The sequence below is a fragment of the Gambusia affinis genome, linkage group LG18 (assembly GCF_019740435.1).
Source record: "Gambusia affinis linkage group LG18, SWU_Gaff_1.0, whole genome shotgun sequence".
NCBI classification, from domain to species: domain Eukaryota; kingdom Metazoa; phylum Chordata; class Actinopteri; order Cyprinodontiformes; family Poeciliidae; genus Gambusia; species Gambusia affinis.
This window is the reverse complement of record NC_057885.1, coordinates 25659392-25671914: the sequence shown is the minus strand read 5'-3', so window position 1 is coordinate 25671914 and position 12523 is coordinate 25659392. Positions and strand designations below refer to the sequence as shown.

Here is a 12523-nt window from a genome sequence, read left to right as displayed (position 1 = left end):
GGCGCCCTCTACAGGTAAAGGAATGAAATGAGATGTTTGTATGTTTGGTAAAAATCTGTTCAGCAGATTTACTTCATTATTGATGAAAAGTTTTATAAATTTGTTGGTTTGTTTGGTGAGATCTGAATGATGAATTTCCAGACATGCCGAATCCTTTTACTGGATTTTCACTAGTTAATAATCTGTTGATCTTATTGATCAGATCAATCTGTGCAGGTGAAATGAACGACTGAAAGATTAATGAAATCAGTGAGACGTTAATCAGAGCTCCGGTCGTTTGTTTCAGATATTTTCCGACTGGAGGTGAAGCTAAAGGCTGAAAGGTCTCCGGGTTTCTGCCATTTGCAGTGAATCCTCAGCCAGGTTCATGTTTCTGCTGCAGGTGAACTTTGACCTTCTCTCTCATTAGGGGCCGTCCTCAAAGTTCAATCCTCTGCCGTTGTGTCCTTGAGCAAAAGGCAGCAGTCCAGAATCACCAACGACTGATTCTGGTTTCAGTTCCATCAGTTTTTATTATGAACCCAAAGTTCAGCTCAGTTTTTAAAAATAAAAGTTTATTTTAGGAAATTAACCGTAAACATGAAGACCGTTCAGAGTTTAACAGGAAGACTGAGGTTCAGACTGTTTTGGACCGGTTCTGTTCAGGTTCTGGTGCTGCGGTCAGATCCAGACAGTCCCTGCTGCTCTTCCTCCTCTGGCTCCTCCTCCTCTTCCTCCTCCTCTTCCTCCCTTCGCCTATAAAGTCTCTGACGGACGGAGACAGACACGTTCTACGTCAGTCAGTCAGACGGAACCGGACCGGACCCGCACTCCTCTCTTCTCAGAACTTCAGCTGTCAGGTGAGTCCAGCCAGAACCCGGTTCCGGTTCCTGTCCATCGGTTCCGTTGCAGCCCGGCCGCCGCTTCCTAGTTCTGCCTTGGATCGACCGCCTTCTGCGGGCTTTTATTTTGAAGGGCCGCCGTGTATTTACGTGAACCTGCAGTTTGGAGACTTGTGGTGTCGGTGGGTTCTGGTTCCGGTTCATTTGGACCCGGTACTGAGCGGATTGTGACTCTGAGCGGGCTGAAGGTCACAGAGTTGCAGAGACAAACAGCAGGGGGCGCAAAGTCCGGACCCTCCCACCGAGCCACGCCGAACCGGTCCGAACCGATCCAAACACACTGAACACACACCGACCCAATTAAAACAAACCCAACCGATCCGAACCGCTCAGGACGGTTGGAGCAAACAGAACCGGCTCTCTGACGGGTCAGAAAGCCGGTTCTGGATCAGGTCCAATAAAAGTTCACAGGTTCTTTTATCCCGGTTTGTTTTGGGTGAACTTTAAACTTTTCTGCAAGGCGGAATCTCTGGTTCCGGTTCCGGTCCATTCAGACAGATGATAGACAGCAGTGATGCTCAGGCTTCTGATTCAGAACTCTGGAGGTGAGAGTTCAAAGGTCAACTGCTGCAGATGTTGGATCAGAAAGTTAGTTAGTAGGAAAAACTGCAGCTCACTAAAAGGGACAGATGTGAAACAGCTGGGAGAGTGTGTGTGTGTGGATCAGTGTGTGTGTAAGGATCAGTGTGCGTGTGCGTGTGTGGATCAGTGTGTGTGTGTATGTAAGGATCAGTGCGTGTGTGTAAGGATCAGTGTGTGTGTGTGTGTGTGTGGATCAGTGTGTGTGTGTAAGGATCAGTGTGTGTGTAAGGATCAGTGTGTGTGGATCAGTGTGTGTGTGTGTGGATCAGTGTGTGTGTGGTATTTCTGTCCCACTGCTGCAGAACAACAGCTGAGCTCCTGAAGATCACTTGAAACCACTGATGGCCTTTACAAAGTCCACACACACGTTCATTCAGTTAGCAGTGTGTGTGTGTGTGTGTGTGTGTCCTCTCGGATGCATTCAAATGTCAGAAGTTACAGCCTGGTTCTGGTTCTGTTTTGCTTCTCACCTCAACCTCCTTAGAATGGTCTAGTTAAAGGTCAGCAGCTCCTCCTGCAGCAGATTAAAAATATCTAAACACTCCCCGCTCATCCCATAAACAAACACACACACACACAAACACACACACGCACACACACACCCACACACACACACACCCCCCTCGCTCGTTGGTTCCTCCCTCTCTTTGGTTCTGTCCGTAAATGTCAGCCGGGCTCTGATTGGCTGCTTAACAAGATGGGCGGGGCTTCCGGGGCACAGAGCGGAAACATGGCGCTGAGCAGAATCCCTGCTGCAGGTCCGACACACACAAACACACACACAACTAACTGGACCGGGCCTTGTCTAACAGAACCAGTCAGTTACTCTGACCGGGTCCAACTGAGTTCAGGTCAAGACGAGGTCCAAGAATGTGTAGGTCCATATTGTCTGACCCACAGCTGGTTCTTCCATCTGGCCCACATGGACTGGTGCTCGTTTGACAAGATGTGGCCCATGATGTTCGACCAGAACCGGGTCAGGTGTGTCCAGAACCGGGCCAGTTGTGGCCTGTCATGTTTCGCCGGAACCGGGCCAGATGTGGCCCAGGATGTTTGGCCAGAACCGGGTCGGGTGTGTCCAGAACCGGGTCGGGTGTGACCTTTCATGTTTGGCCGGAACCGGGCCAGTTGTGATCCAGGATGTTTGGCCAGAACCGGGCCAGTTGTGACCCAGGATGTTTGGCCAGAACCAGGCCAGTTGTGTCCAGAACCGGGTCAGGTGTGGCCAGAGATTTTTGACCGGAACCGGGCCAGTTGTGGACGGAACCGGACCAGTTGTGACCCGTGATGTTCGGCCAGAACCGGGTCAGGTGTATCAAGAACCGGGTCAGGTGTGACCTTTCATGTTTGACCGGAACCGGGCCAGTTGTGGCTGGAACCGGGCCAGGTGTGACCCAGGATGTTTGGCCAGAACCAGGCCAGTTGTGTCCAGAACCGGGTCAGGTGTGGCCAGAGATTTTTGACCGGAACCGGGCCAGTTGTGGCCGGAACCGGGCCAGTTGTGGCCGGAACCGGGCCAGTTGTGGACAGAACCGGGCCAGTTGTGACCCAGGATGTTTGGCCGGAACCGGGTCAGGTGTGTCCAGAACCGGGTCGGGTGTGTCCAGAACCGGGTCGGGTGTGACCTTTCAGGTTTGGCCAGAACCGGGCCAGTTGTGGATGGAACCGGGCCAGTTGTAGCCGGAACCGGGCCAGTTGTGACCCAGGATGTGTGTCCAGAACCGGGTCGGGTGTGACCTTTCATGTTTGGCCGGAACCGGGCCAGTTGTGATCCAGGATGTTTGGCCAGAACCGGGCCAGTTGTGATCCAGGATGTTTGGCCAGAACCGGGCCAGTTGTGGCCTGTCATGTTTCGCCGGACCGGGCCAGTTGTAGCCGGAACCGGGCCAGTTGTGACCCATGATGTTCGGCCAGAACCGGGTCAGGTGTGTCCAGAACCGAGTCAGGTGTGTCCAGAACCGGGTCAGGTGTGGCCAGAGATTTTTGACCGGAACCGGGCCAGTTGTGGCCGGAACCGGGCCAGTTGTGGACGGAACCGGGCCAGTTGTGTCCAGAACCGGGTCGGGTGTGTCCAGAACCGGGTCGGGTGTGACCTTTCATGTTTGGCCGGAACCGGGCCAGTTGTGACCCAGGATGTTTGGCCAGAACCGGGCCAGTTGTGTCCAGAACCGGGCCAGTTGTGGCCTGTCATGTTTGGCCGGAACCGGGCCAGGTGTGATCCAGGATGTTTGGCCAGAACCGGGCCAGTTGTGGCCCATGATGTTCGGCCAGAACCGGGTCAGGTGTGTCCAGAACCGAGTCAGGTGTGTCCAGAACCGGGTCAGGTGTGGCCAGAGATTTTTGACCGGAACCGGGCCAGTTGTGGCCGGAACCGGGCCAGTTGTGATCCAGGATGTTTGGCCAGAACCGGGCCAGTTGTGATCCAGGATGTTTGGCCAGAACCGGGTCGGGTGTGTCCAGAACCGGGTCAGGTGTGACCTTTCATGTTTGGCCGGAACCGGGCCAGTTGTGATCCAGGATGTTTGGCCAGAACCGGGCCAGTTGTGATCCAGGATGTTTGGCCGAACCGGGCCAGTTGTGGCCTGTCATGTTCGGCCAGAACCGGGTCAGGTGTGTCCAGAACCGAGTCAGGTGTGGCCAGAGATTTTTGACCGGAACCGGGCCAGTTGTGGCCGGAACCGGGCCAGTTGTGATCCAGGATGTTTGGCTGGAACCGGGCCAGGTGTGGCCGGAACCGGGTCAGGTGTGGCCCGTGATGTTTGGCCGGAACCGGGCCAGTTGTGGCCGGAACCGGGCCAGGTGTGACCCAGAATGTTTGGCCGGAACCGGGCCAGGTGTGGCCGGAACCGGGTCAGGTGTGGCCCGTGATGTTTGGCCGGAACCGGGCCAGTTGTGGCCGGAACCGGGCCAGGTGTGACCCAGAATGTTTGGCCGGAACCGGGCCAGGTTTGGCCGGAACCGGGCCAGTTGTGGACGGAACCGGGCCAGTTGTGGACGGAACCGGGTCAGTTTTGGCCCATGATGTTTGGCCGGAACCGGGCCAGTTGTGGCCAGAACCGGGTCAGTTTTGGCCCGTGATGTTTGGCCAGAACCGGGCCAGATGTGGCCAGAACCGGGTCAGTTTTGGCCCATGATGTTTGGCCGGAACCGGGCCAGTTGTGGCCAGAACCGGGTCAGTTTTGGCCCGTGATGTTTGGCCAGAACCGGGCCAGATGTGGCCCGTGATGTTTGGCCGGAACCGGGCTAGTTGTGGCCAGAACCGGGTCAGTTTTGGCCCGTGATGTTTGGCCGGAACCGGGCCAGTTGTGGCCAGAACCGGGCCAGTTGTGACCCATGATGTTCGGCCAGAACCGGGTCAGGTGTGTCCAGAACCGGGTCAGGTGTGGCCAGAGATTTTTGACCGGAACCGGGCCAGTTGTGGCCGGAACCGGGCCAGTTGTGGACCGTGATGTTTGGACGGAACCGGGCCAGTTGTGGCCCAGGATGTTTGGCCAGAACCGGGTCAGGTGTGGCCAGAGATTTTTGACCGGAACTGGGCCAGTTGTGTCCAGAACCGGGTCAGGTGTGGCCAGAAATTTTTGACCGGAACCGGGCCAGTTGTGGACCGTGATGTTTGGACGGAACCGGGCCAGTTGTGGCCCAGGATGTTTGGCCAGAACCGGGTCGGGTGTGTCCAGAACCGGGTCAGGTGTGGCCAGAGATTTTTGACCGGAACCGGGCCAGTTGTGGCCGGAACCGGGCCAGTTGTGGACCGTGATGTTTGGACGGAACCGGGCCAGGTGTGACCCAGGATGTTTGGCCAGAACCGGGTCGGGTGTGTCCAGAACCGGGTCAGGTGTGACCTTTCATGTTTGGCCGGAACCGGGCCAGTTGTGGCCTGTCATGTTTGGCCAGAACCAGGCCAAGAGTGGCCCATGATGTTCGACCAGAACCGGGTCAGGTGTGTCCAGAACCGAGTCAGGTGTGTCCAGAACCGGGTCAGGTGTGGCCAGAGATTTTTGACCGGAACCGGGCCAGTTGTGGCCAGAACCGGGCCAGGTGTTACCCAGGATGTTTGGCCAGAACCGAGTCAGGTGTGTCCAGAACCGGGTCAGGTGTGGCCAGAGATTTTTGACCGGAACCGGGCCAGTTGTGGCCAGAACCGGGCCAGGTGTTACCCAGGATGTTTGGCCAGAACCGAGTCAGGTGTGTCCAGAACCGGGTCAGGTGTGGCCAGAGATTTTTGACCGGAACCGGGCCAGTTGTGGCCGGAACCGGGCCAGTTGTGGACAGAACCGGGCCAGTTGTGGCCGGATCCGGGCCAGTTGTGGACAGAACCGGGCCAGTTGTGGCCGGATCCGGGCCAGGTGTGACCCAGGATGTTTGGCCAGAACCGGGCCAGTTGTGGACCGTGATGTTTGGACGGAACCGGGCCAGATGTGTCCAGAACCTGGTCAGGTTTGGCCATGATGTTTGGCCGGAACCGGGCCAGTTGTGATCCAGGATGTTTGGCCAGAACCGGGCCAGTTGTGGCCGGAACCGGGCCAGTTGTGGCCGGAACCGGGCCAGTTGTGGACGGAACCGGGCCAGTTGTGGCCGGAACCGGGCCAGTTGTGGCCAGAACCGGGTCAGTTTTGGCCCGTGATGTTTGGCCAGAACCGGGCCAGATGTGGCCGGAACCGGGCCAGATGCTGACGGAACCGGGCCAGTTGTGATCCAGGATGTTTGGCCGGAACCGGGTCAGGTGTGACCTTTCATGTTTTGCCGGAACCGGGCCAGTTGTGGCCGGAACCTGGTCAGTTTTGGCCCGTGATGTTTGGCCGGAACCGGGCCAGTTGTGGCCGGAACCGGGCCAGATGCTGACGGAACCGGGCCAGTTGTGGACAGAACCGGGCCAGTTGTGACCTTTCATGTTTGGCCGGAACCGGGCCAGTTGTGGCCGGAACCGGGGCAGGTGTGGCCCGTGATGTTTGGCCGGAACCGGGCCAGTTGTGGCCGGAACCGGGCCAGGTGTGACCCAGAATGTTTGGCCGGAACCGGGCCAGGTGTGGCCGGAACCGGGCCAGTTGTGGACGGAACCGGGCCAGTTGTGGACGGAACCGGGCCAGTTGTGACCCAGGATGCTGTGGCCCATGATGTTTGGCCGGAACCGGGCCAGTTGTGGCCAGAACCGGGTCAGTTTTGGCCCATGATGTTTGGCCGGAACCGGGCCAGTTGTGGCCAGAACCGGGTCAGTTTTGGCCCGTGATGTTTGGCCAGAACCGGGCCAGATGTGGCCCGTGATGTTTGGCCGGAACCGGGCTAGTTGTGGCCAGAACCGGGTCAGTTTTGGCCCGTGATGTTTGGCCGGAACCGGGCCAGATGTGGCCGGAACCGGGCCAGATGTGGCCGGAACCGGGCCAGATGTGGCCGGAACCGGGCCAGATGTGGCCGGAACCGGGCCAGATGTGGCCGGAACCGGGCCAGTTGTGGACAGAACCGGGCCAGTTGTGGCCGGATCCGGGCCAGTTGTGATCCAGGATGTTTGGCCGGAACCGGGTCAGGTGTGACCTTTCATGTTTGACCAGAACCGGGCCAGGTTTGGCCCGTGATGTGTGTCCTGTCTGTCTCTGTGTTGACCCCGCCTATCGTCCGGAACGTAGCTGGAGAGGAACCAGCAACCCTCTTGACCCCATTAGGGACAAGGTGAACATAAATGGATGGATTGAGTTCAGTTGAACGGTTGATGAGTCCGTTACTATGGAGACGGAGCTGAAGCCTGCAGTTTGTCTCGTCCGCCACCAGGAGAAACACCGGGCGTTTCCATTTAAAATATTGTTATATTTAGACATTAGAATTATATTACTTTTTATTCCTTTTGCATTCAATAATAATAAAAAAAATCATCAACATAATTTCCTAGAATAATTAATAATCTCTGATTGAAGGCAGCTGCCAGTATGATATGTTAATATTATATTTAATATATTGCTAATCCTGCCATGTTATTCTTTTGGGCAAAAGTTTTTTTGCCTGGTAATCCTACAAATGTTTCTAAATATTTTCACCACATAACTGCTTCTGTAAGTGGTCAGTATTCTGCCTGCACCGATCCGGTCCAGTGCATCGGTCGACCCGCCCATCTGGTCCAACTCTGGTTGACATCCAGTTTGCCATACCAGAAGTTTGCCAGATGTGCCAACAGAATACCAGGTCCGGGCCAGGTTGGTCTGCTATGTTGGTGGAGGACAAGGTCCAGTTAGGTTCTGGTGGTACAGAACCGGGTCCAGTTAGCAGAGGTGGATCCAAGTCAGTGTTTTGTGCGTCTCAAGTCTTTATCCTCAAGTCCCGAATCTGAAACTTTTAATTTGAAGACATTTGGAGTAGAGACCAGAATCAGGTCCATAGAGTTTGGAACTGGGTCCGATGTGTGCTGATATTCCAGAACCAGGTTCAGTTATGTCCAAATGGCCCCAAACCGGGTCCACTGTGTTCTGGTAATCCAGAACCAGATCCAGAGAGTCCAGAACCAGTTGCAGTGTGTTGTCTTTGTTTGATGTGAACAGACGGTGTCCCCTCAGTGGACGGACAGAGTTCAGGCTCTCAGGAGAGGACAACACTATGGTTCTGGTTCTGTTCTGCTTGGTTCTGGCCCGGTTAACCTCTCCTCAGGGACCAGCTGATTAAACCGGATCAGGGTGTGAACACCTCAGTCAGCTGATCTGGATTTACAGTTCTGATCAGTGTCTCCTTCGTCCCTCAGTCAGGATGTCCATCACCAAGATCCACGCCCGTGAGATTCTGGACTCCAGAGGGAACCCGACCGTGGAGGTGGACCTGTGGACGGCCAAAGGTGAGCAGCAGCTCTGAGGTGCCTTAGGTGTCCCTCAGGGTCACTAACGTCCAACTGTGTCCAGGTCTCTTCAGGGCCGCCGTCCCCAGCGGTGCGTCCACCGGAGTCCACGAGGCCCTGGAGCTCCGCGACGGAGACAAGAGCCGCTACCTGGGCAAAGGTAGGAGGACACCTGAGAGGACAGGTGAGGATGTCCCAGCATCCTGCTAACACCTGGGTTTGTCCACAGGGACACAGAAGGCTGTGGACCACGTCAACAAGGAGATCGCCCCCCAGCTGATCGAGAAGGTGTCTGCCAGGGGTCAGGGGTCACCTGCTTTGGAGGGATTCTGTAGAGTCCAATAGAAAGTCCTCATGTCCATCTACCTGTCTGTCCTCATGTCCTTCTGTTTTCCAGAAGTTCAGCGTTGTCGAGCAGGAGAAGATCGACAAGTTCATGCTGGAGTTGGACGGCACAGAGAACAAATGTAACGACCCGTCCACTTGTCCATCTTGCCTGTCTCTGTCCTGAGTGACCGTGTCTCTGTCTGCAGCTAAGTTTGGAGCTAACGCCATCCTGGGCGTGTCGCTGGCCGTCTGTAAGGCCGGAGCGGCGGAGAAGGGAGTCCCCCTCTACCGCCACATCGCTGACCTCGCCGGACACAAGGACGTCATCCTTCCTGTTCCTGTGAGTGGGAGGGGCTTACCGAGAGAGGGCGGGGTTTGATGGAGGGAGGGGTTTAACATGAGTGGGAGGGGCTTTGACTTCATTTATGATATTGAGCTAGGATGCTTTTGTCCAATAAAGGTAGACTTCACCCAGACTGGACCTGTCTTGTTTGGACAGTAGGAATCGTCTGTCCAGCTGCTGGTTGTCTCATCTGGTTCTCATGTTCTCTTCAGGCCTTTAACGTGATCAACGGTGGAAGTCATGCTGGGAACAAGCTGGCCATGCAGGAGTTCATGATTCTACCTGTAGGGGCTTCTAACTTCCACGAGGCCATGAGGATTGGAGCTGAGGTACTGCGACCTTTGGCCTGTGGCGCTGCTTCTTGGGCTTCACCTCATTCACTAGTCATGTCTGTCTCTCTTGGTGAGTTCAGGTCTACCATAACCTGAAGAACGTCATCAAAGCCAAATACGGCAAAGATGCCACCAACGTAGGAGATGAGGGAGGCTTCGCCCCCAACATCTTGGAGAACAACGAGGGTGAGCTCCAGCTGTCCGGTTCTGAAGGTACTTTGGGCTGACTGTGGTTCTAGCAGAGCTCTGATTGGCTGTGTCTCTGCAGCCCTGGAGCTGCTGAAGACGGCCATCGAAAAGGCCGGCTATCCTGACAAGATCATTATCGGCATGGATGTGGCCGCCTCCGAGTTCTTCCGCAACGGAAAGTACGACTTGGACTTCAAGTCCCCCGACGACCCGGCCAGACACATCAGTGGAGAGCAGCTGGGAGACCTTTACCGCAGCTTCATCAAGGGCTACCCAGGTGAGGACACACACAGAACACCTGGAGGCGCCAACCGCAGGAAGAAATCCTGAACTGGAGTCACAACGCGCTGATCAACCTGAGGAGTTGATCATTTACAAGTCTGCATGAGATTCAGTTTGTTAGAAACACAACTGGACTCAACGGTTCTCTACCAGGTTCCTACAGTCTCTGCTAGAACCCGACTGGGTCTCTGGACCTCAATTAGAACCTGACTGGGTCTCTGGACTTCAGCTAGAACCGGTCTGACTGGTTCTGACCAGGTCTTTGGACTTCAATTAGAACGAGTTCAGCTATAACTGAATGTGTTCCTTAAAGAGGTTCTCTCTACATCAGGGGGTCCAAAGTGGGTTCTGGAGGTTCTGGAGGTTCTGGAGGTCCGGCATCCTGCATGTTCTAGTCTCTCCCTGGTTTAACTCACCTGGATCCAATGATGATCATTAGAAGAACTTTGACCTGCTGAAAGATTGTTGGTACCAGCAGGGAGGGAACCAGAACATGCAGGATGCCGGAACCTCCAGAACCCATTTTGGACCAACCTTGGTGTGTATGTAGAAACCAGTATGGTGCAGTAGCGCCAGTCTACCAGAAGGGGTCAGCAGAATCTTCCTTGCACTAAAGGTCTGGTCTGTCTGTTGGTTTCCAGTTCAGTCCATTGAGGATCCATTTGACCAGGATGACTGGGAACAATGGGCTAAGTTCACTGCCTCTGTGGACATCCAGGTGAGATGGAGGTGGACAGGTGTTTCTGATGAACAACATGGCTGCCCTGACTCACTTGTCGGTCCGTCTCCACCCATCAGATTGTAGGAGATGATCTGACGGTGACCAATCCAAAGAGGATCCAGCAGGCGGTGGAGAAGAAGGCCTGCAACTGTCTTCTGCTCAAAGTCAACCAGATCGGCTCCGTCACCGAGTCCATCCAGGCGTAAGACACCTGTCCCTCTCTGGGGACACACCTGTCTGTCTCTTTATCCACCTGTCCCCCTCTGACATTGTATCTGTCCTCCTGTCCTCCAGGTGTAAGCTGGCTCAGACCAGTGGTTGGGGTGTGATGGTCAGCCATCGTTCTGGAGAAACGGAGGACACCTTCATCTCTGACTTGGTGGTTGGACTCTGCACTGGACAGGTTGGTTGGGTGTTGGGCCGCCAACCGGCCGGATCAGAACCAACAGAACCGCGTCCTCTCCTGCCTCCTGCTGGTTGTTTCACTAATGATGCTCTCTGTGTTTCTCAGATTAAGACTGGCGCCCCCTGCAGGTCAGAGCGTCTGGCCAAGTACAACCAGCTGATGAGGTGAGCACTTCCTGATTCCTCCAAAATAAAAGCCTTTGTTCCAGCGTGACCAACAGTCTGCTTCCTGCAGGATCGAGGAGGAACTGGGAGACAAAGCCAAGTTCGCTGGGAAGGACTTCCGCCACCCAAAGATCAACTGAGCCTCTGCCTTACCGCCTCGCCGTCGCCGTGCCAACGGACCGACACCTGGGGATCCCTGAAGCCCCGCCCCCTCACAGTGGGGGGGCTTTAGCCCGCTCTCTCAGTGGTTATTCCATAAAGAGTGTTTTCTATCAAAACTCAGTAAACAAATAAAATCATTCTTTCTGACTCTGGTTCATTGCTGATGGTGACCCATCCTGCCCCCTGCTGGGCAGCTCAGGGACAACACAAAGTTTAATACTACGACTCGGTAAACAGAAGCAAATAAAATAATAATAAACAGTATGAAAACATTTGTCTGTGACTCAGCCTGCCCCCTGCTGGGCGCTACACGAACATTAAGTTCAGATCAGCTTCTGATTTCAGCCTGATGGGAATCTCAAACTCAGTCTGCTGTTCATGTCTCACACACACACACACACACACACACACACACTGCGGTGTGACGTCAGTGCTGATTGGCTGAGGAGTTTGTGCTGCAGGCAGCTTGTTGCCTGGCGATGACCAGCAGCTGAATCGACCCACAGGGCGATGAGGAAGAGGAGGAGGAGGAAGAATTTGATCTGCTCCAGAACCATTACTGGACCCTCAGGATGGTTCATGCTAACACATGCTAACCCTGTGTGCTGGTCGGGTTTATCTGGGCCTCTGAGGTTCTGATCTGGTTCTTCTCCAGGAACCATCAGAACCTGCAAAAGGTTCTGATGTTGTTGCTGTGTCCTACAGTGATGGATGACCCGCTGTCCTCTGGCAGTGTGTGTGTGTGTGTGAGTGTTTTATGTGGACCTGATGACGTCAGAGGCTGAATGGGGGGCGGGGCTTCGTCTGACAGGACAAAGACGATGGGGGGTCATTAAACACAGACGTCTGAGGCTCCGCCCCCTTCCACACAAAATACTTCCTACAACAACATGGTCTCCGTGGCAACAATGTAAGGAAAGGTCAGGGGTCATGGAGCGGTAGAGAGGATCGGTGTCATGGAGAGATCGGCAATCTGATTGGCTGAGAAGACGAGGAAGATGATGATTCTTCATCATGGACGCCTGAGAGGTCAGAGGTCAGGTTGGTTCCTCAGAGCAGAGACATCAAGGTCTCATTGCCTCCAGCCTTGAGGTCCGTCCCACAGCACCATGCTGCCTCCACCTGAAGTCATCCCTCTCCAGGAGGAACAGAGTCAACCCAGCGTGGTTCTGGTTCTGGTTCTGACCCGTCCCAGATAGTTCTGGACCTTTATGAACCTCTGGACATCATTTCCTCTCCATGTCTCTGACTGGACGCCCATCACTGACCCGGTGTGTGTGTGTGTGTGTGTGTGTGTGTGTGTGTGTGTGTGTGTGAGACAGC

General features: G+C 55.0%; 1 protein-coding gene across 1 annotated transcript; it reads left to right on the top strand.

Annotated features, from left to right (window-relative positions):
• Positions 1-671: 671 nt before the first annotated feature.
• Positions 672-11347, top strand: eno3 (enolase 3, (beta, muscle)). Its single transcript, XM_044098573.1, has 14 exons — positions 672-839; positions 8185-8274; positions 8339-8434; positions 8504-8562; positions 8672-8741; positions 8808-8941; positions 9157-9273; positions 9357-9462; positions 9545-9742; positions 10389-10465; positions 10546-10670; positions 10763-10871; positions 10980-11038; positions 11109-11347. The coding sequence occupies exons 2-14, from the start codon at positions 8190-8192 to the stop codon at positions 11176-11178; spliced, it is 1305 nt and encodes a 434-aa protein (XP_043954508.1). The 5' UTR covers positions 672-839; positions 8185-8189; the 3' UTR covers positions 11179-11347.
• The last annotated feature ends 1176 nt before the right edge of the window (positions 11348-12523 follow it).

What these genes read in the sequence shown, in the direction of transcription:
- eno3 (XM_044098573.1), top strand. Translation starts at nt 8,190, where the DNA reads ATGTCCATCACCAAGATCCACGCCCGTGAGATTCTGGACTCCAGAGGG. An exon ending in CCATGAGGATTGGAGCTGAG is followed by an intron (nt 9,274 to 9,356) that starts GTACTGCGACCT and finishes TGGTGAGTTCAG; the next exon opens with GTCTACCATAACCTGAAGAA. An exon ending in CATCTTGGAGAACAACGAGG is followed by an intron (nt 9,463 to 9,544) that starts GTGAGCTCCAGC and finishes GTGTCTCTGCAG; the next exon opens with CCCTGGAGCTGCTGAAGACG.